Source organism: Notamacropus eugenii, chromosome 6, assembly GCF_028372415.1.
Source record: "Notamacropus eugenii isolate mMacEug1 chromosome 6, mMacEug1.pri_v2, whole genome shotgun sequence".
Lineage (NCBI taxonomy): Eukaryota > Metazoa > Chordata > Mammalia > Diprotodontia > Macropodidae > Notamacropus > Notamacropus eugenii.
Genome location: NC_092877.1, coordinates 16,134,549 through 16,159,162, shown reverse-complemented (window position 1 = coordinate 16,159,162; position 24,614 = coordinate 16,134,549). Strand labels below are relative to the sequence as shown.

The following is a 24,614-nucleotide window of genomic DNA, read 5'->3' as shown; positions in this document are numbered from 1 at the left end:
AGTTTAAAAATAGAATATTAAAAAACAAACAAGCTAGGGACCTCAAAGGCTCACTTTGGCTATGTCTTCAAAACAACTGGTCAAATTGAAGAAGTGTAATGGGGGAATAGGTAATTACTGGAGGCAAGAGAGGTCTCTTGTTCATATTTCTCTCCACTTAGCAGCAAATGCTTTCTAAATAAAGCTTTTTTTTAAAGGCTACCATTAAGGAGTATATGTGGGAAAACCAAGCCATTGGTTCACATCATGTAGATATAATATATCAATGGATTGACTTTTAGGCTGATTTTTGGCATCTTAGAGAAACTTAAGTTACTCTGTGATCTTTGGGAAACCAATTTAGAAAATTATACATGCAGGTTGTTTTTTTAAAGGAAAGGGAGCATGCATTGCTAGATACATGTCTCAATATCCAGAAATGGGAAAGGTACCTTGCACTCATCTACTATGACAGAGTTGTGTGCTGAGTAAACACACTGATTTGAGTTGTTTTCCCTATGATTTTTCATGTCATCATAAATTGATTGAGTCTTGGTCATTTCTATGTCTTCATGCCCTCGGTGCTGTGAGTCGATGCTGTCCAGCTCAGCTTTAGACAGGTGGTAGACGATGCCAGCTCCAAAAGAATCCCCTACAACATTGACTGAAGTTCTCATCCTATCCCTGTGCATAAAGAAAAAAAAGGAAATGAAAGATATATATATATATATATATATATATATATATATATATATATAATTGAAGTAACTTGTAAACATGAAGAGTGAGGCTTCACAAATCCCTCCTTACAGTTAACATTTCCTCTAGGTTTAGAAATGACAGACTTTAAACATCTATTGCTAGGTTATTCCCCCACTCCCTTAGTGTCACTGAAAAGATGAGCCACATGTGAAATTCTTAAAAAAATAAAAAACAAAGAATCACCAGTAGACATCTGGCATGGAACTGAGGGCTCCATCTTGGCAAAGCCACAGGAGAGCCCTACCCTGTCATTCATCCCTGCTAAGACCTGTGAGTGTCTGATCCTTGGAATCAAGCTACTTATAGCCATAGGAATGATGCTAGCTGGAGTGATAAGAGAGCTCAATACCAGAGAGTTCATTTAAACACTAAAGATGAGTTTTATGCTCCCTACTGCATCTCCCATCCCAATAGTCTTTCCTTCTCCTTCAAGGCTTCAATTTTGCAGAATTCAAGATCAATTGGGAGGCAATCTATATCCAGTGCTTAGTGTCCAGTAAGAGAATGAAGAAATAAGTACCTTCCTGGTTCATTATATGGAATCTCAAAGTGAGACAAGACCAGAAAAGGCATCTTTATTCCAGTTCTTCTACAACTCATGTGACAAGAAGCTGTCTACCTTTAGCTCAAAAATCTCTAAGGAGGGACCCATTGCCTCCTGAGGAACCCATTCCACCTTCAGAGAAAATTTTTTTCTTATGTCAAATCTAAATTTGCATCTTTTCAGCTTTCACTTCTTATTCTCAGTTCTGCCCTCTGTGCCCAAATGTAATTCTATTCCCTCTTCTATATTATAGAGCTTAAAACACTTCAGTTGGCTCTCCTATCCCCATTAGTCTTCTCTTTTTCAGCTGAAACATCCCAATTCCTTGAGAATTCTCCTTTGGCATTGGCTTCGGACCCTTTCCCATCCTTTTCCTTTTCTCTGGATTCCTGTTAACTTTTCCATATACTTCCCATAACTGGATACAATAATTCAGATGTGATCAGAATAGATCAGAGAATATGGCAGGATGATCATCTCCATATTTCTGGATGCTAAATAAGCCTGTTGGCTTTCTTGGTATCACATTCATATTGAACTTGGCATATACCAAAATCCTCTAGATCTTCAGATGAAATGCTATCTAGTTATACCCCCACCTTATGCTTGCAGAGCTGGTGTGAGACATTATGTTTATCTCTGTTCAATTTCATGAGAGAGCAAGAGAGCGAGCGAGCGAGAGAGACACAGAAGGAGAGACAGAGAGGGACAGAGAGCACAAAATGGTTGTCTAGGGTTGAAGAAGGATGATGCTCCCCTCAATCCACTCCATATTCAAGTCATTAGGCTTTGTGGCTATTGCCTGTACCTAATGTTACATCATTTTTCTGCCCTCCATCCCTGGAATGCTCTCTTTCCTCATCTGTCTCAGCTCTGTACATGGCTCAGCCCAGGTCCCACTTCCTATCATCAGCCTTTCCTGATCCCCACCCTTCTCCACAATCGCCACTGTTATTGCTTCCCCCCCTCCAATTACTTTGCATTTTCTTTTAAAATACTTGCTCTTCTCTTGTCTGTGTATGTACTATTTTTCCCCAGTATAACGTAAGCTCTTTGTGGGTAGGGATCCTTTCCTGTTCTCTTCCTGTTTTGTCTGTTATTCTTAGCATTATGCATAGTACATAACTGGGGCTTAATAGACACTTGTGTAATTTAACTGAATTCTTGTCTTTTCTTTATAGTTCATCAACGGGTCAGAGCAATTCATGTACTTGTTTTCCTGCTCTTCTGTGGGTCAGAGAGACAAAGACATCAAGCTCATTGTTTTCTGGAAAGCTCAGGTTTTTTATGAGATCTATCATGTTCACACCCTTCACAAGATAGGCTGGCAAAATTCCTGCAAAGCCCCACATTTAAGTCCAATTCCCAGGGATAGCAGATGGCTGATGTCCCTGACCCTTTGCACTGCAAATACAAATAAGAAAGCTACAGGGGAATGTTTGACTGCCCTTTGAACTTATCCAAAAGTAGAAATTTAGGGATTTTTTAGCAATGGTAAGACTTGCAAAATTTTAGTTCACATAAGAAAACTGTCTCAACGGGCCAGTTCTTAGGCCTTGAGAAAGCCTGGGAAAATGAAAGCTGACGTTATTCATAACTTTCTAAAGCCTGCCCTGACATGTTGACCTCAGGAACAAAATCTTCAGAGACATTACAGGATACTGGAATGGCTCTGTATTTCTTTTCACCAAATAGTCTTAAACTTCTCAAGTAAAGTCATGAATGACACCCTTGGGTTAAAATGTAATGCATCTGACTTGCCAAAAAAGAAGGTGGAAATTAAAGGACACTGATATAGCTTTGGAGCCTTTTCAATTTAGTAGAGATACTTAAAAAGATACATCTGCCCATCTGGGTCCATCAGGAGCCAAGACAGAGAGAGAGAGATAGGTCTCTAGTAAGCCTCTGGCGCTCAGGCTGAACCACTGGCTGGAATTTCTGGGCAGGAAGGAGAGATGGGTAGGAGGAAGGGCTCTCATTTCCTCATCTTACAGCCAGAACGTTGATACATCTGGCATGCAACCATCTGCAGTATCTGAAAACCCTGATCCTGACAGAGAAGGGTGGGAAATCTATCTGTAAGAAAAACCATAAAATTGTGCCCAGCTTTTATCAGAGCTTCTACCTCAGTGGAAATTGCTAAGATGAACACAAGAAAACCTGGGTTCAAACTTCACTTCTGACTCTAACTTTGTGGCACTGGGCAAATCCCTCAACCTTTCTGGGCCTCGGTTTCTTTGTCTGTAAAATCAGGACTTTCGACTTAATGACCTCTAAAGGTTCCTTCCTGCTCTAAATCAATGATTTTGAGATTTAGTCCCGGGGGACAGAACCAGAACCAGGAGCGATGGGTGCTTTGCAAAGAGGCAAACATAGGCTTGATATCATGAAAGCCATCCCACCACTGAGAGCCGCCCCAATGTCTGATGGGCTGCATTGAGAGGTGATGAGTTCCTTATCTATTGAGATTTTCCAAGAGAGACTGGACAGCTACTTGGTGGGTTGCTATGGACGGGAGAATTAGAAGGCTCTCGATGACTATTGATATCCTTCCTAACTCTGAAGTTCTCTATGATTCTTCTCATTCAGATCTTCAGAAAGTAGGCCCCAGAGGTGGGAGGGAGCTATGACAGATTCACCCTCCTAATCAAGCACAAAACACAGGAAATAAGCATATCTGCCTCAGGCTTCTTGATTTCAGATGTGGGTGGAGGTGAGTGATGTGCTTAACTGTGGGGGATCTGGGGCACAGAGCAGCAGGAAGGAAGACAGGAAGAAAGGTGGAGGGGAAGGGGATGTCTTCATCATCAGGCACTAATGAGAACCTAATCAGAGACAGATAGACACTCACATTGAGTGTCGTCCTTCCACCACAACTCTACCCTTCAGCAGCACCTTTGATGCTCGTTTTTTCAAAGTTTCACCTGGATATTAATGTGATGGAGGAGAGAGTTCACTAAGTATATTTTGTGTAAGAGGCCCTTCACTCTCTAAAGAAGGATTTTCATTAATTAATTATTCAATCAATTCACTGAATTCATCTATCCACCCATCCCTTCATTCATGCATTCACTGATGCATTCATTCATTCATTGCTTCATATATTCATCCATTCCTTTATTCATCCACTCATTCATTCATTCAGCAAGCAGTGTCAAGCACTGAGGATATCAAAACAAAAAGAAAAGCTTCTTGCCCTCATACGCTTGTGCTGGATAACGGGATGAAGGTGAAGGAACAGGGAGAATGCACAGGAATGAAAATAAGTCAACACAAGATACAGAAAAAGTAATTTCAAGGCTGGGGAAGAGGACACTAGCAATTGTGTGTGGGTGGGGGAGAGGGGAAGAAGGATGTCAGGAAATGCCCCTTGTGGACATGGTTGGTGAGCAAAGTTTTAAGGGAAGTTAGAGATTATTATCAGAGGAAGGGGTGAAGGGGAGCATATTTCAGGTACTGGGCTCAGCCAGAGAATCATTGCTATTCAAAAGTAAAATGGAGAGAATAGACTCCCCCTTCCAAAAAAAGACTACTTTGAGCATTGCTTGGATCATCACAGAGGAGGCTGTGCTCCAGATTAGTCTACTTGGTCTGGGAGGGCCTTTTCAACTCTAAGATTTTGATTCTAGCCCTTCCACCCCGACCAGGAAGACAAAGGAAAAAAAAAAAAAGATCTCAAAAAGAGAATGAGATAACCCTGCTGAATTTCATAACAAGTTTGCAGATCCTGGTCTTTGAAGCCACATGTATGATTTCTCAACTTTTCTCAGTCTCAGTTTCCTTAACTGTAAAACGGTGATGATAGCATCCTATACCTTCCAGGGTTGTTGTGAGGATCAAATGAGATAACCTATGTAAAGTGCTTTGCAAACTTTAAATATATTATATGCATACATACACATACATATGTATATATACAGGTGTATGTACAGATTTCCCATCAGTTGACATCAGACTTCTAGAATAAGCTTATCACTTGGAATCTCCTCAGCATGATGCTCCACAACTCCTCAGCAGCTTCGGCTGCCTTCCCCTTCCCCCACTGAAGGGCTGGAGAGTAGACCAATAAACTCCTGCTGAAACCTCCCTCTATAGAGGCCTTGGCATTTTCCAGTTAACTCTTTCTTTCCCAACAGTTTGGTTTTAACTCCGCAAACAAGCCCTTGCCTGGTACTCTCAAGTCAAGACATCACCCTCATGATGTCATCAGTCGTTTCTGAGAACAAAGGGCCACCCCCACAGCCGCCAACAACAACAAAGGGTCTAATGGCTTCTCCCCACTCCCTTTCTGCTTCCTTTCGTGCACTGTTTTCCCCCATTTAGATTGTAAGTCCTTTGAAGACAGTAACTGTCTTTCTTTCTCATATTTGTATATTTGGCACTTAGTACAGTACCTAGCATATAACAAATATTTACTGACTATGTATCTCTATCTTTCTACCTGTATATATGTATGTAGATGTGTACATATGTCTATTTACATGTGTATACCTATATAATGTGTATATACACACACACACTCATTCCTAGCAGGTTCCCATACAAATACTTTGCTCTGAGAATCAGGTCAGGTTTGGGGGTTCTCTCGACTCTGCATATCCTGGGAGTCAGGGCTGTTCTCAGGCTTCTATAATCAGGGCTTTCATAGTGACCTTTACGGACCTCCCAAGCCACCCCACTGAAAAGCCTCCAGGGCTTGGCAGGAAGGACTAAAGCTGGATGCTTTCCAGTGGTTGGCAAATAATGTGGCACCGTTAAATGTCACTGCAAGGTTTTGTTGAGTTTTAAGTTGAAAAATTTCTAGAGCTATAAAAGCTTGGAAAGTCTGTTTGGAAAGGGGAAAAAAACAAAAATATTCCCTTTCCTTCTGCATATTATCCTTTCTTCCCCCCTTCAATTGTCTCTGTCTGGAGCCAAGTCCTTCTTGAACTCCTCGATTCTGAAAGTTGTCGTTCTTTCTGACAAAGCCTGGTCACTAGTAGGGAGTCTAGCAACCCTGAGCCCAGGCCCCACAGGCCCTGCCAACATTTCCCCTTGCTGCCTAGAAAGAATGTGGCTCTGGTTATTAATTCAAAGAAGGCTGTCCTAACTCCAAGCCCCTGGAGTAGCTCACCAGCACCGCCTACTCTCTCTTCCCTCTTAAAAGTGGCCTTCCTCTTTTTTATTCATAACCGCCCCTAGCTTTGGTAGAAACCTAGGCTTTGTAGGTTCCTAGATCTGAGAACTGGAAAGAGTCTCCCAGAAGTTCTGCCATCCAAATATAGACCCAGAAAGAGGGCCATAAGATGTCATCTAGTTGAATCCCTCAATTTTACAGCTGAGCATAGTGAGGTCCAGGGAGGATAAGTTACTTGTCCAAGGTCATGCAGATAGCATCTTGGATAGGATAAGAACTCTGGAGTCAGGACTCTATCTGGTTCCCTGCTTCAAATACAAAAGGCATTATTATCCTTTTTCAGATGAAATTGCTTTAGCTCAGAGAGTAAGGGACTTGCCCAAGCTCACACATCTGGGAAGTGAGTACAGTACATCGCAAGGATCCTGTCTCTGACGGCCTTCCTCAGGCTGGGCTCACAGCTCCAGGGAGGCTAAGCCAAAAATCACTCTTGAAGTTGTTGCCTGTCCAGTCACAGACTTATCTTCCCATTTCTCATCATAGTTTCAGAAATAGAATAAAACATATTTCCCTACACATTTCAACTCAGCTGTATAACTTAATAATCACAGGTCCTGCTGCCATAGTCCTTCAAGGGGAATACAGGGGATGGGTGGATTTGGGATCCTAGGACCTGGCTTCAAATCCTCACTCTGTCACTTAGTGGTTAATGAAAATAAAAATATTTTTTCCCCAGTCAATGTTGTGGATCCTCAGAAATCTAATCATGAACCAATTTAAGATCTCCTGGCTTATGTGTTGTAATCAATCCACAAGTATTTATGTGGTTACCTGTGCCAGGCACAGTATTTAGTGATGTGTGCACAGAAGCAAAAGTGAAACAATCCCTATCTTGCAGGGGCTTCTGTTCAGAGGACTAGACTTCTCTGCTGACTCTCTGAGAATACTGGGGCTGGGAGGAAGCCCCAAGGGGCATCTCCCCCAAAACTCTTTACTTTAAGGTGACTTTTCTTGTATGACTTTCCTTTCGGGTCCAAAATCCATAAAAAAAAGCTCAAAGGCATGACTCAGAAACTCATGTGTTGCTTCAGATGAATTTGCAAGTGTCTTAAACCTAATCCCCAGGCAATGTTTATGAGTAAGAATTAAATAAAAGGATACATGATGGAAGCAGAGATTCCAAGCTGGAAGGGACCACTGGACGCCATCTTACCCAGCCAGTCCTTTCACTTTGTAGATGAGGAAATGAGTCTCAGGGAAGTCAGATGACTGGCTCAAAGTCATAAGGCAGTAATTATATTGGTCTGCTTTGGTATATAGCACTTTGGGGTTTGCCTAGAATTTTACAAATATTAACCTACTTGGAGCCCATGGGAACCCTGGGAAGTAGGTGTTATTATTACACATGAGGGGGCAACCAGGTGGTATAATGGAAAGAGTACTTGGCTTGGAGTCATGATGACTCATCTTTCTGAGTTCAAATCTGGTTTTAAAACACTTGGTTGCTGTGTGACCCTGGGCAAGTCACTTAACCCTGTTTGCCTCAGTTTCCTCATCTGTAAAATGAGCTGGAGAAGGAAATGGCAAACCACTGTAGCATTTCTGCCAAGAAAACCCCAAATGGGGAAACGACGCAGCAATAGCAAAGTCGATGACAACAAACAGATGAGGAAACAGGTGGTTAGGTGACTGGCCCAGTCACGCAACTAGGAAGCATCTGAGGCTAGATTTCAATGAAGTTCTTCTTGCCTCCAGGTCCAGAGCTCTTTCCACTGAGCTACTTCTCTGATGCCAAGGCCAGAGCACTTTCCACTGGACCATATTGCAACTATAATAATAGCTGTAGCACTCTGAGAACCGCAAAGTTCTTTTATATACCTATCTCATTCAGGACTCTGAGAGGTCACTCAACCCAGCCACCTCATTTTACAGTGAACAAATTGGGGCCCAGAGAGGGGAGGCCACTTTCCCAACGTCACTCAGTTTCATTCAGTAATTTATTAAGTGTTTACTATGTACAGTGCACCGTATGAGATACTGGAGATAAAAAAGGCAAAAAACAAACCATCCCTGTTCTTGCATTCCTTAGGGAGGTAGTATGGTCCAATGGAAAGGGTCCTGGTTCTGAAATCAGATGATCTGTGTGACCTTAGGCAAGTCATTCAACCTCTAAGCCTCAATTTCCTTATCTGTAGAACAAAGCAGTTGGACTAGACGGAGCTGGAAGGGGCCATCCCAGCTCTAGGTCCATGTGTGATCTTACAGTCTCTTTTGAGGAACATATGACCTCTCCTGGGGCTGGCTGGAGCTTCAATCAGTTAACAGTTTACTAAGTTTACCGAACATCTACGTGTCAGCTGTAGGATGCAACACATATATAAGTTCATAAATACAAAATAAATACACAGAAGAAGGGGTAACAAAGAATGTCTCTCCAACCTAACTCAGCAGCTTAGCAGTGGACTTCCCAGAATCCTTTGAAATGGTGGAATCTACAGATACTTACAAGAGCCAGTCAACAGCCACAAGCAGACTGATGTCCTGTGTCGGGAGGCCCACGGCCGTTAGGATGAGAAGCATGGTGACCAGCCCGGCGCTGGGGATGCTGGCGGCTCCTACACTGGCCAGGGTGGCTGTGAGGCTGTAGAAACAAAGAGAGGACATGGGGCATGGGAGATAAGCCTCTCTTTAACTTCATCCTGCCCTGGGATCCTTTCTCACTCCGCTTCTGATCCCCTTTTCTCCAACGCCCCTTGCCAGCTAAAAGGTATCACAGTATATCTAGAGACTCAGGCTCAAATCCCACTTGTCAGCTCATTCAGACACTTGCTAGCTGTGTGAGCTCTGGCCTCTTTGCATCTCAGTTTCCTCCTTTATAAAATGAGGGGGTTGGACTCATGACCTCTGACATCCCTTATGTCTCTAAAGATATGATTCTACTGTTCGATCTCATCCCCTCTTTGTAAAGTGGCTTAGACTCAATGGTGGATAACGATGACAGTCGTGATCACTACAAGAGCCCTGATTTTATGGTCTGATTTGCAAAGCACTTTACATAAATTTTATCACTTAATCCTCACAACAATGATGGGAGTTGGTGCTATTACTATTCCTATTTTTAAAGATGAGGAGAGACAGCTAGGTGGCCCAGTGGATAGAGCACCCAGCCTGAAGTCAAAAAGATTCCTCTTCCTGAATTCAAATCTGGGCAGCTAGGCAAGTCTCTTCACCTTGTTTGCCTCAGTTTTCTCATTTGTAAAATTAGCTGGAGAAGGAAATGACAAACCACTTCAGCATCTTTGCCTGGAAAACCTCAAATGGGGTCACAGAGAGTCAAACATGACTGAAAAATGACTGAACAGCAAACACAGATAAGGAAATGGAGTAACAAAGATTAAAAATGACTTGTTCAGGGTCACTCAGATTTTTTTTACCTCCAAATACAGGACTCTATGCCTTATGCATCCTGACTCTGACTCTAAGGTTGCTGCTAGCTCCTCTAAAATCTATGACCTTAAGTATCCTTCCCTCTCCATACCTCAGTTTCCTTATCTATAAAATGAAGTTTCCTTCCAGTTTAAATCTATGTTCCTATAATTCTAAGCAATACCCCCTCATTGTGCCTCACTTTCCTCATCTGTAAAGTGAAGACTTGAACTCAGTGACCTCTGAGGTCTCTTTCAGCTCTAAGTCTATGGTCCTGTTATCCTGCCCCAGCCCAACAAAATGGGGGGGTCCCTATAATCCATCCTCAGGTAATATGATTATTTAGATTCTTCCGAGCTCTCTCCCAAAACTCTAAAATTCAGGGGGAGAAAGTCTCTTCCCCATTGTTTTTCCCACTGGAGTATGTGATGAAGGCCCAAGTACTCTGCAGCCAATATCAACATAAGGAACCAGAATGCTGTATTTCCATCCTCATTAGAATGGATAACAAGAAAACAGAGCCTTAAGACTGCAGACGACACTCTAGAAACTTTGGACATTTCATGGTTGGAATGGAAAATCCATTATTCTAAGAGAGCCAGATGAGAAATTATAGAGAATTAAAAAGGGGAACTTTTTTCTTGAAGCATTTCCCATAATTGGTTACTAATTAGCAATGTCCTGGGCATACCCAGATCTTTGTGGAAGTCTGGGAGAGAGTAAGACTTGAGGCTCCAGACCAGTCACCTCTTGGGGAGATCTGGACATTAGCCATTCTCCCTAGTTTTTGAGGAGCCACAAAAGAAAGAGTTTTGGGGTTTTTTTGTCTTCCCTAACTTCCATTAATCAATGCGTCACTTCCAGGAAAGTGATGTTTCCAAAAAAAAAATTACTTCTAGATGACTTTATCAAGAAGTGAGAAATGGGGATACTCCTGTAGGTAGCTCAAAAATTCTAGGGCTACCAAAACAGTCCAGTGGCCAATTAAATCTTCTAAGCTGCCTAATCTCACTTATATTAGGGAGCATTTGGCATACTGTGCTCAGATCTACCACAATCTAGATGCTATATCTGTACATCCTACTGTTTCCCATGCCTGGGCCTAGAGACCTTTGCTGTCCATGGTCACTCAAAGGAGGGCATGGGAGATTAAAACACCGTGGTTCAGATTCAGGCATCTCGGTGAGATTTGTTGGACTGAACCCGCCTTTAAGGGCCTGAAAGCTGTAGAAAGAGAAGTCTCTGTCTTTTCACTGGGCCTGATTAGAAAGCTGAGCAGGCAAATCTTTTACAAATGCCAATGGTCTTGGCTCTTACCCTTGTCATATGCGTAATCAGTCTTATGAGTCACTTTATCCTTATTTTCTGCCTTGGAAGCAAACAGCCTTTTAAGGGCACCAGTTTTTGATCTCTAAGCTTGGGCTCATCAATTCTGTGCATTTAAAATGGGCAATTATCATGGGGATGGAGTTAGGTGTTTATACCCCTGTCTGACTCTTACTATGCCTGGGGAATAGTTCTAAGCACTGTATAAGTTCCCAGGGAACTGGGATTCTATTGTGTGTGTTTGTCTGAGAGGTGAGGAAGGGACTGAGTACTTGCTAAACACCTATTCCATGCCAGGCACCATACTAAATGATTTACAAATATGATTATCTCATTAGAGATGAGGAGTACAAATTATGCCTAAGGACAGCATTGCAAAGTTGGGCCTCAGTTGAGGTAAGAAGCTGTCCCATAGGATGGAAAAAGTGATGCTAGGACAACTGAAAATTACTGCCAAGATGGCTGATAAATGGTGGTGCAACTTAGCCCAGCTGTTTTCCATCTTCACTAATAATTTTTGTTAAATGGGAGCTCATTTCTGTTTAATCAATCAACCCCCCCCAAAATCAATTAAGACCGGTTTCTATGCTGGTGAAAGCCTAAAAGTGCTGTTGGTGTTCTCAAAATTGAGCTTCCTGGGACAAAGCCATCATCATGCCATCTAAGTTATGCCTCTGGGTGCTCCTAAGAATTGAGAACTCCTGGGGTCATCACTCTTGCAAATAATACTTCTGATGATTGGTATAGAGGTCTGTCTTGCTGTTGTTTAGTCATTTCAGTCATGTCCGACTCTCCATGACCTCATGGGTTTTCTTGGCAAAGACACTGGAGTGATCTGCCATTTCCTTCTCCTGAACATTTTACAGATCAGGAAACTGAGGCAAACAGAGTCAGGTGACGTGCCTAGGGTTACACAGCTAGTAAGTAGCAGAGGCCACATTTGAACTCAGGTTTTCCTCCCTCCAGTGCTTTATCCAATGTACCACCTAGCTGCCCCATAGACAGCTATAGTTCATTACTGTTATCAATGTTATATTCTTGTCATTGGTTGGACTTTGAATGATTATTATTTGTGTTGATTATTATTGATGATTATTGACTATTACTGAATCCTATATAGCACTTTACAATTTAGAAAATGATTTCCTCATAATAATCCCATGAGGTAGGTAATGGGAATATTATAAGCCTGGTTTTTCAGATGAGAAAACCTTGATGAAGAGATTTGCCCTAGGGCAAAGATGGGGAACCTGCAGCGTTGAGGCCACATAGGCCCTCTAGTCCCTCAAGCACAGCCCTTTGGCCGAATCCTTTGGATTCGGCCAAAGGGCTGCCCTTGAGGACCTAGAGAGTCATATGTGACCTTGAGGCAGCAGGTTCCCCACCCCTGCCCCAGGACAAGACACATCTGAACCTACTGGATCTTCTGACCTCTGTCTAATGTTTTTTCTGCAACATAATACCACATTGTTCCTCAAATGCAGCAGTAAAAAATATGCTTCCCTGCAAAGGTGAATTTATGAATCTAGATTAGACACAATCCAGAAATTCCTGGTTCTCTTAGTTATTTCATTAATAGTACTGAGTTTCTCTGCCTTTCTTGTCTTATGTCCATAGCTACTCTACAACTTGACCTTTTGGTGTCCATTAAACAACTCTTTACCCACTGTAAGCAGAGCACAGAGTAGGGATACCTTAAAGCAGGGTAGACTGGAAGGCAGGGCCCTTTTCAGAATTTTGCTTAAGAAATCGGAATTTAAAACTTATATTGCTGACCTACTCCTTTATAACTTAAAAGTCCACATTAGGATAATTTCTATAATGAAATAAGACGTACACTCATTTGCTCATGCATCATATGCAATATAAACAAGAATTCAAATTCCTCACTCATTAGACCTATAACTGGGATGGATTAACTAGGGATTTGCCCCAGGGTATCGGTATCAAGGTGGAGGGTGAGGGTGGTCTACCAAAACCACCTTTGTCTGGTGTGGATATTCCTTATGCCCTTCCAAACTGAATTTTGAATGGTGGGAGTTTGGAACAAGGTACCATGAATGGTGGGTTAACATAAATTCTGGTCAAGTAAGACTTTAGGACTGGAAGTTCAATGGACCAAAGGAGGTTCAGACATTTTGGTTTTGGAATACATTGGAATACAAGGGACTTTGTGTCTTAAAGGCTAAGTAGGGGCAGAGCTGTCTATCCTTGTGGGAACAGAGTTGATGTAACTCAGAAGCTGGATTTTCAGCCTGTGTCAAGAGTTTCCAATGTGAATGTCTGTGGCACACCCATTGCTTGCTTGTTTTTCTGTCATGTTCCCAAAATGTTATACAGTGAGAAAGAGTTTATGTAGGAGGAGGTGGGGCAAGCACTTATTAAACACCAACTATGGGACAGGAACTGGGCTAAATGCTTTACAAAAAGAATCTCACTTGTTTTCTTTGAGTGAGTAAAGATACATGGGGTTTATAATAGTCGTTGGAAACATTACTTTGATGTGTTTAATTTTCTCAAATTTATCTTGGGTTAGAAAGGACCTTGGACATCTTCTAGTCCAACATCTTCATTTTACATAGGAGGAAACTGAGACTCAGAGAGGTTTATGGCTGGGATTATAGATCTAAGGTTAGAATGGGGAAATGCCATTTAGTTCAAACCTTTTATTTCACAGATGCTGAAACTGAGGCCCAGAGAGGTGATGCATGACCTGTCCAAGGTCATATAGATGGTGTCATGGAATCCAGTTCTGATCTAGGCCTTTTGATATTGCATGCATCACTCTTTCCATTACACCATGATTCTCTCTCTGTCTCTCTCTCTCTCTCTGTTTCTCTCCTTTGTCTGTGTCTCTTCTCTATTCTCTTTCTCCTCTCTTTCCCTAGAGGTGTTTATGTCTATATATACAAGCATATATATACATATACACACATACCTCTAATATGTTTAAGACATGCTGAGGTGAAAAGTTTGGGAACTTATTCACTTTCTTGAGCTTTAGGTCATATTTGATGTGGGATTAATATCTGATAAATAACAGCAATGACAACTCACATTTATTTTGTACTTCAGGGTCTACAAAGCCATTTTCTCAGGACAGACCTGAGGTAGATAAGACAAATATTATTATCTCCATCTTACAGATGAGGAAAATGAGGCCCAGAGATATAAAGTGAGTTGTCAACAATCACATAGTAAATATTGGACCCTGGACAAGACTTTGTGATCTCCCATTGGCCTTCTGTTTATCTCCCTACATGCCAGTGCCTTCCCTTTGATATTTCCTCTAGGTTATCCTGGGTGTGTCTTATTCGTACATGGTTGTTAGCATTTGATTGTGAGCCCCTTGAGGTCAGGCACCATAATTTCACTTCTTTTTGTTTCTTTAGTGCTTAGCACAGAGCCTAGGACATAGGAGGAGCTTAAGAAATGCTGGTTGACTTAAGTCAGTAAGAATGGAAACAACTCTACAGAAAAATGGGGGAGCCAAGACAGATCAGGCATAGAAAGCTGAAGAGGCCAAGTGAATTGTGTGGATTTGGGGTGACTGCGAACCTCCAGAGCCTACAGAGTCTGAAATATTGTTTTATTAAATTTTACAAAAATGCAGAATTTTGTTTCACCATTACCTGTCCTACCCCATGGTTCACATTCATGTTCTGGCATTTGGTAGCCAGATGACTTTAAGTAAGATACTTAACCTCCCAAGCTTCAATTTGCTTATGGGCAAGATGGCTGATGGGAGAAGATAGAGGAAGGTGCCTAGAAAATCTCCCAAGTCTTTTTTGCATCTAGATTTCATGAATATCTATCACACTCAGAGGGTGTTCAATAAGAACCATAGAATGATGATGGTGACATTGATGATGTGATAGGAAATCTGTCATCTCCTAAAGATGAAATATAGCAGTGCTAGTTACATGAGAATCGGGTCTATTTCTCATACTAAGTAACTGGATTAATCTTGAGATAAATTGAAGCATTGGCTACGATATTAGTCATTCAATTGGCATAAAGCTTTCTGAAATAAGGGAAAGGATTATCACCATTTTGGTAATGGATTCATGATTTCAGCATCTTGGGACTGTGGGGTTTTATGGGGTTTTATGACTGTCCAGTAATTGAGGCCAGCTTATGAGACCCAAGAGATCTGGGGAGAAATCTAACCAGATGGACTCTCTACCTCAAAGAGGACCCTCTTAAAAAGCTAGCCCTCTGATCCAGGAAAGTCCTGCCAGAAAAGAGAATCATCAGTCCTCTGAGGGAAATCAGAGCCAGATGAAAGAAAAATTAATGCTAAGGCATCTGATACTTCCTAGGGTTTGACCAATGGGCTGAGAGGCCAGTGACCAGATACCCACCAGACGGACCAGCTTACTCTTTCAATCCTAGGATAACATCCTGCCCCAGCTGCTCATTTCTATTTATAAGAAGAAAATAAACAACATAATAAGAACATTACTAGTGATGCTCTTTCAACTACAAGAAGATGCTAGTTCTTAAAAATGTCTGGGTACTTGAATTCCCAAGTTATCCTGAGTCAGCTGATCCTGTGGAGTGAATGCCATATGCTTAGCTACACACCCTCAAATGTAGGGGGCCACCTCTTTCAAGCTCTTGCATTTTACAGATGACCTTCAATCTTACAGCTTAAGAAAGTGTTTAGAAAATTTTTGATGAAATAACATTCAGAACAAAAATCAGAAGTATTTCTGGAGAGTCTTCAAGTTTTAAGAGAATAAATTTTTAAATGCCCTTATCAGATACATCTGATAAATAGCATGGTATAGTTTAGTGACTCCTAATTTTTTTGTTCTAAGAATCACTTTAATAACAACAACAAAAAATGTGTTGTGAAGCCCCGGAGTAATGTGATATTTTGTCATTGTTTCTCAGTCATTTCAGTTGTGTCCAGTTCTTCATGATTCTATTTGGGATTTTCTTGGCAAAGATGCTGCAGTGGTTTTACCATTTCCTTCTTCAGCTCACATTATAGATGAGAAAACTGAGGCAGAGTGAAGTGACTCACCCAGGTTCTCACAGCTAATAAGTGTCTGAGGTCAGATTTGAACTCAAGAAATTGAGTCTTCCTGACTCTAGACCCAGAACTCTATACACTACGGGGCTCCCTCACTGTTCAATTTAATGTACTACTGATAATATTCATGAACAATTTCTTATCATTAAAGTCGTTAGCACGATCCCCTTGGAACATTATTGCAAATGAGGCTCATGAATCACTAAATGGGAACCAGTGGCATATTGGAAAGAACACAAGGTTGAGAGTCAAAGTACCTGGCCTCGATTCGAAGTTCTGTGACTTTCTACCTGTGTGTCTTCGGGTAAATCACTTCACCTCAGATTTTCATCTGCCGATTGACGGAACTGGACTAGATAATTGCTAAGCTCCTTTTCAACAATAAAGTCAGTCAGTCAAGAAGAATTTATTAAGCACATACCAGATGATGTGTAAAACGCTGTCAACATGCAGAAAGGCAAAAACATGGTCTTTACCCTCAAAGAATGTACATTGTAACGATTCACAATATAAATCTCTGGTCCTTTCATCCCTGTAGATTTTATGAAAAATATAATTGGCTTAATTTTAACATGAACAAACTATTGATTTTAGGTAAAAATGGAAATGTGTATTCTTTATAATGATAAAGAAAGGCAGTAGAGATAACTATTTATAAATATATCAATATCTATCTCTATCCATCTTTTTATCTGTCTATCCATCCATCTGCCCATATCTATCCATCCTTCTATGTATCCATCCATTTGTCTCCATCCATCATCTATCTATCTATCTATCTATCTATCTATCTATCTATCTATCTATCTATCTATCTATCTATCTATCTATCTATCTATCTATCCATCTATCTATCCAGGATATAGAAAGGAAGAAAGCTCTCTGAGGATGGGTACCTTTTTTCCTTCCATTTTTGGCATTACATTCCCAGCATCAGCACTGCAAAATACCTAGAAAGTTTGACTCAAAATCAGGAAGAATTGAAGTCTACATTTACTTATGATACTAGGTTTGTGACCCTGGGCAATCTCCTTGTGCTTCAGGCCACTCCCTAGGACTTACCCAGTGGGTCCTAGCTGGCTTGTGATTTGTTTTGGGGTAAGGAATTATACTCTGCTGATAAAATCACTGGATCTTTCTGCATGTATCCTCACCATCATACACAGTATCTTGTAAACAATAGATGCTTAATAAAGACAACTTGCTGAATTGACTAGATCAGGGCTCATAGAACTTTTCTCCTTTTGTATTTCATCATCTCTGCCATAACTCCTCAGTAATGCCTTGATTCTTTTAACCTTTACTCCCCATCTGACCATTTTTCTTTTCAGCTTTGACTATTATAGATTGTGGTTAGGAGACTTTAATTTCTGTTTTTCTCTCTGTGAAGGGGCCCTGCAGGTATTACTTACTCCAGAGAAATGAGTTAATGCAACAGAAAAAAAATTTCCAGGACAAGCTACTTACCTCACAGTTACGATCTGCCCGCCATCCAGGACCACCCCATTCATCTGGGCAATAAAGATGGCTGCCACGGCTTCATATAGCGCTGTTCCATCCATGTTAATGGTGGCTCCAACTGGGAGAACAAATCTGGTCACACGTTTATCAATCCCTAGATTTTCTTCCAGGCAACGAAAAGTGACAGGCAGTGTACCAGCACTAAGAGAGAAACACAGAAAGAGACATCTTACAAAACACTTTAAGAAAATGGGATGAGGCAGTAATTTAATTATCATGGGGATCTTAGGGGTCAGTCATCTAATTCAATTCTTTTATTTCATAGTTGAGGAAACTGAGGCCCAGAGAAGTTAAATGACTTATCCAAGATCATACAGATAGTTAGTAGCAAAGTAAGAATTTGAACCCAGGTCCTTCAACTCCAATGTCCTACAGTGCTTCCATCTTGTTTGTTTGTTTATTTTTTTCTGTTTTTAGTTTCATTCTTCAAGTCATGTGCTGTGTTTGGAAGACCAAGTGCTAAATTAAGCAGGAGGGCCAGGGCTAAAATTTAATTTAAACCTTGAGCATATTAGCTACCAGAAATGAAAAATATTTCTGGTTGGTTTGTATTTTCATGATATGTCAAGCTCCACTGACTCCCTTTACCCCAGAGTCCACATTCCTACCTGGGCCATCCCAGCTGTTAACATTTTGAAGCACAACTGAAGCCTATTTATTTCAAAATGAAATGTTTGCCTGACCTAACTGGGCTGCATTGAGTTTGGGTCAGAAGAGAATCTGCTTTAGACAGCACCACAGAGGCAAGAAGAATTTTCTAGTGACCCCAGACTTTGGGGTAGAAAGACTATGTATGTTCCATGGGGAATACAGAACAGATTAGTCCCAGGCCCTGGGACTGGCCCTTGGAATGCTCAGGACACTGGACCAGGACATGAGTTGCTGCTGATTACGTGAGCTGGAAGCTCAGCAGCGCACTGGGGGAATGTGAGAGATGATTCAACTCCTGATTTCAGTGGACTTACATCAACTCCTCAGCCTCTCCTAGGTCATCCATCACAGAAGTATGTGATCGTTCTCCCTCTTCATACACATGATGGATGGCGTGACTTCACACCCTCCCCTCCCAGAGCTAAGCATATGACTTCACGACCCATTTGGGGAGATGAAGATTCCTGAGGGCTCTTGGACAAATCCCTTAAATAGAAACTTTGTATCACCAAATGAGTTACTGTGTTACTAAAGGTTTCCAAGGGCCAGAAAGAGCATTCCCATGCGGATGGAGATTGTATCTCCAAGTACAAATAATATGGAAAACAGTGCAGGTGGCGGGGACCATGACTTGACTTGGGATACCCTCAGTACCTGCTTTTAGAACTTAGCTCAAATTTGAATAAAGATATGACCAAGAAACCGAAAACAAAATCCTAGATGGAGACAAAACAAGTTGTCAAAAACCTTTGAATTTTTTGTTTCTGTCGCTTCAGAGGAACTGGACTTGTGATTTCATCAGAATATATAGGAAACTCCCAATTCAAAACAAAAAACAAAACTCCTATTGATGCAGAAAAGCACTTGATTTTTAACTTACAGATATGCAGAGGCCTCAAGATGGAGCGATTCTTAGCCTGGGGTGTGTAAATTTAAATATATGCATATGTATAATATTTATTTTAAACCTATATGTATAAATATGCATTATGTTTACACATTTATAAATGCATATATTATACATTTTGTAAAATATATAACATTTAAAATTTTATCATATGCACAATATATATATATTATTTTGTTTGTATATGCATATAAATATTTACAAAATACAGAAATAAAATATTAAAAAATTCTATTATGTGCACAAATATATTTACATATTGTGTTTACATAGTTGCATATAATAATATGTAAACCTGTTTATAAAATATATGAACATAAATATAAAAATGCTTGTAGATAGATAGATAACTGCATTTCAGTATAATTGGTGTCCTTTGTAATCCAGTGTATTTTTTTTGGCCATTTAAACACTTTATTCTGAAAAGGGCTTCACAGATCTCACTAGAATGCCAAAGGAGTTCAGGATCCACAAAAAGGTTGGGAATTCCTGTCAAAAAGAGTTGTCTGGGGCATGAGAGTTTGAGTGACTTACTGATGGTCACACAACTTGTGTAGGTCAGAGGCTCTTGATTTGCCCTTAAGGTAAGCCATTTATTATGCCACCCTAGTTCTGTGTTATCAAGTGAAAAATAATCATTGACATTTATGTGATGTTAAAAATGTTTCATATATATTGAACATTACAAGGACCTATGAGGTCTAAACATGCATGGATAAGGTAACTGAGACTCAAAGAGATTATGACTGTGGGTCATAAATTTAGAAATAGAACTTCTATCTTAGAAGTCTCCTAGTTCAGACCCCTCATTTTCACAAATTAGTAAACTGAGGCACAAAGATGTGAAGTGAATTTGTGCCAAGTGGAAGAGCTGGGACCAGAATTTAGTCTCTCACTCTCAGTCCAGTGATCTCTCCACTATGCTGCCCTGTGTTTGGGGGTGGCATAGTTTTCTCTTCCAACATTCAGTGTATTTGGACTTAGTCCATCACAAAGATGAAAGAGGACAAGCAAGAATTAGACTTTTCCTGCTTGGCCCCCGAGGTTGATTTGGGCTTGATGATAGAATTCCTAATGATTACAGCTGTTCACAACAAGATGTCTCCAGAGGTGATGGGCTCCTTTTCATGAGAGGTCTTCAGACATAGGCTGCATGACCACTTCTCTGATATACAGAAGAGGAGAATCTTTTAGGGGCAATGGGATGAGCTAGAAAAAACTCTGAGGTTCCTTCCAAGTCTGAACTCTAGTTTTTCTGTAAGGATAAATTTAAGAATTAGGACTAGCCCAAAGTGAAAAGGCTGTTCCAGGATGGAATGAATCCCTCTCCTTGGAAATCTTCAAACAAATTCTGGATGACCATGTGTTGGTTGTATTGTAAGAGAATCTTGTCTAAGTATGGCTTGGACTCTGTGGTCCTTTCTGGGACTAGTCACCGCATCCTTAGGGAAGACAAAGGATTGTTCTGATGAAGGCAATGGCGAAAGCATTAGCTTTGGAGTTCACAGACTTGGGTTGAAATTTTATATCCAATGCCTAAGACATGAGCAAGTCATATGACTTCTCTAGTTTACAGTATCTTTATCTGTAAAATGAGAGGTCAGGGCTAAACTGTCTCTGAGTCCCTTCTATTCCACATTTGTGATTCTGGGATAATAATACTAGTTGGTCTTAATGTATCTGCCAAGCCAGCTGGGAGTATTTACTGCTTTCCTGACTTCTCATGCCTAGGCAAGAGTCTGAGGAGTCATTCTATCCCTATCTATCTGTGCTTTAGATGCTATAAAGGTCCATTTAGACCTATCTCATAATGGGAAGCCTTATCCTTGAGGCCCAGCCTCATTAGGATACAGATAATTTTCTTCTACCTGCCTCTTGATATTTTGATGAGATATCATCTCTTATTTCTGCGTCCCCCCATTGCACAAATAGACACACACAACCCATCAGATAAAACCTAAATGCAATCATGCAGAATGACTATCCAGAGATGGCCTCACAGCAGTGAGATCCCAGAAATATATAAGCCTGAGGCCACTCAAGGACCCCTTGGTGTCCATTAATTCTCATTATTTCACTCACTGGTACATAGTGTCACCCAAGGGCTATGCAATGATTCAATAGACTTTGGAAAAAGAGAGTAAGAAAACAAGAGCTCTCATCTTTGTGCTGGGTGAATTAAACTGGGAGAAGAAAAAAAAAGAAAAATCATTCCAAATAGGCACTTGGATGCTTTTAGCTCTTTCCTATACCGAAGACTTGCATGAGTTTACAGAATCTCAGAATAAGAAGGGACCTCAGAGGCCATTTATTCATAACATATCTGACAAAGGAGCTGTTCTGTAGCATATCCAACAAATAGGCTTCCAGCTTTTGCGTGAAGACCTCCACCGATGGATTGCAGTCTTCCGAGGAAGGCCATTTCACCTTTGAGGGATACTAATGAGTAGGCACATTTTTTCCTGACATCTAGTCTAAATTTACCTCTTTTCCATTTCCATTGATTACTCTTGGTTCTGAACCCTGTGGGACCAAAGTGAGTGAGCCCAAGCCTTCATCTACTAGACAATCCTTCTCATAATTAAAGTCAACTATCCAGTCTTTCCCATCTTTTCTTTTCCAGGTTAAAACCTGTCCAGTTCCTATATAGGCAACAGCTGAAGCTCTTTATCATTCCAGTTCCTGCTGCAAGTCAAGGAAACACACCATCATCCAAATGACCCCAAAACAGGGTTGCCATGTTGCTAATGTCTTCATATTGTTGGGTATTCTCTCTCTTAATTACTTTTGACAACCCCGATTTTAAGAGGTCATTTCTGGGCCTCCATTCTTCTGGCATCCTTCCTATGAAGCAGCTAGTCAAATGTATGAGTCCATTGAGAAAAATCAGTCAACCATACTTGATTTCCCGATTCAATATACAAGTTGCTGAGGCACAAAGAACACTGATCTGACTGTCTGAAGGGTTGATCTTTTCCCCTGTGACTCTGAGGGTTAAATACCAATGGGTTGATGCTCAGTATGCAATTCCTGACATAATAGATTTCCTCAAGGAAACTCTAGCCAAATACTAATTTTTAAGAAAAAATGATGGTTGCAATGATTTGGAGAGAAAGAAACTGGTTTCTCATCCTGGCTTGGCCACTTACTATCTGTATGACTCCATAACTATGGGATGGATATTAGATAAAAAAGTGGATATTAGACTCGAGGACCTCTATCACCTTTCCAGATCTGGGATAGGCTAGTGTCATTGACCTAGAGCTGAAAGAGACCTCAGAGGCCAAGTAGGCCAACACCTTCATTTGTACAGAAGAGAAAACTGAGGCCCAGAAAGATGATTTGACCCACTCAAAGTCCCACAGATAGTAAACATAAGAGGTGGCCACCTGACTCCAAAGTTACTTCTTTTTCTGCCACACAACTCTATAGAAGTCTTTTAACACCTTTGAGCCTCAGTTTCCACCTCTGGAAAATCGTACCTCCCCTCCTTCACAAGGCAGTCTGGAGGACTTAAGGAGAAAATTAAAGTAGAGTGCTTTACAGCTCATAAGGGGATATGTCAATCCAGTTATGGTGATGATGCTAACAATGATGAATCAGTGCTTAGTTCCCAACAGTAATGTCAGAGGAAAGGACAAAAAATGACTCTGGGATTTGTAGAACAAACCAGTAATGAACCAAAAGATAGCTCCTTGGAGTTACTAATTGTCTCTCAGGCATAGATAGAATCTTTGTCATTAGAGATATTAAGGCATATTGGAAGTTTCCAAGGACCGGAAGGAAAGGAGGATAAAAGTCCTAAGATGTTATCCCATTCGTTTGAGATTAACAGGACAGTTCTAGACATTCAAGTCGTATGGGCAGTTTTCCATGTTCTCCTACAACCTTCTGTTATCCCTGATTCCAAACTCCATTAATTTCACTTCCATGGATTCATTAGGATGATATCAGAATCAGTCTTCCTAAGTGATTATTACTCCTATTGGGGCCTTGTGAAGACACTGAATGCTTGTCTTCCAAGTCAGGTAAGGAAAAGCCAAATGGAGTTTTCCCAGGTAGACAAACCTTGAACTAGACACTAACCTGGGAAGTGAAAATGCTCAGTTCAGCTCTCTGGGATTTGGGGAATAAACAAATCTCTTCTTCCTCACCTGACCCTATCTCTGTCCTGTTTTGTGATGGTTTATCATAGATTTAGATTGGGAGATCTCATAAAATACTCTCATTTTACAAAAGAGGAAACAGAGGGCCATAGGGGTAAAGTGACTTGTCCAATGTTACATGAGTAGTAGGTGATCTGACTGGGATTTTAACTCAACTCAAATTCTGTAGACCTACATACACAGGCAAGGAAAAGTCAGCTGTTGCAAGCTCACTATCGTTGCCATTTTGGAAACCACTGGTAAAGCAAATATCTGGTGATTTAAAATACAAAATCCAACCCATAAAATGTTGGAAGATTGCTTTTCTTTGGTCCCTGGAAGTTCTCTTGGATTTCTTCAACATCAAGTTTGTCTGGTAAATGAGGAAAGAGCTTCTCTATTAATGTCACGTATACCCATGAGAAACTCGTTATGCTTGTAAATTGGAAGTTCATATGGAGTTCAGAGAGCCCATGAGGAGGCAAGGTAACTGATGGATTCTGCTTTGTCTCCAAAAGGTGCCCAAGTGTGTCAACCCTGCCTCTTTCTATACTCAGAATCTGTTCTCCTGCTTTGGAAGAAGAATTATTCTTCAGAAAGAAAAAGCAACGGGGCATTCCTAACAGCATTTTCCAGGAAGATGTATTTGGGGAGTTTCAGAGTTGAAAGAAATAACATTTCATGACAGGCTTCTGGAAGCCTTTTTTTCCTAAATAGGGACACGAACCAATAATTCCATTGTTGTCCCTGAGAGGATTAGCCAAAACAACAAAGAAGGACTGTCTGTTCAAAGATTTTCACGGCAATGTTATTCGTAATTACAAAATCCTGGAAACCAGCCAAAAAAAGGCCAGCAGCAGGGGAATATTTAAATAAATTGTGGAACTTCAATGCAATGGAATTTTATAATGTAATGAAGACCAACACACAGGAGGAATACAAAGAATTCAGCGTGAAAAGACTTGTGAAATAATGTGAAAGGAAAAAAAGAGTGAGAATGGGCTATACATTCACTTACGGACATTAGAAGCAAGTGAGAATTTGTAATACGGTTTGTTTCTCTTGCCTTTGGGGAAACCAAAGGGAGAAAGATAATTTGGAATTGAAAAAAGGAATAAAATCCATGTTTTAAATAATAATAATAAAGTTAATGAAAATGAATGGACAAACAAAAACCCCCATATAGGGACTCAGAG

The 24,614-nt window shown here is 40.7% G+C and overlaps 1 protein-coding gene across 1 annotated transcript in view; it reads right to left on the bottom strand.

The window, feature by feature from the left end:
* SLC1A2 (solute carrier family 1 member 2) overlaps positions 1-24,614 on the bottom strand; it is a 157,898-nt gene that overhangs the window by 18,406 nt on the left and 114,878 nt on the right. Inside the window, exons 8-10 of the mRNA XM_072619155.1 lie at positions 17,662-17,856; positions 8,908-9,042; positions 432-663 (exon numbers count right to left, since the gene is read on the bottom strand). Of these exons, the coding sequence (XP_072475256.1) occupies positions 432-663; positions 8,908-9,042; positions 17,662-17,856 (562 nt within the window). The remainder of the gene's footprint in view (positions 1-431; positions 664-8,907; positions 9,043-17,661; positions 17,857-24,614) is intronic.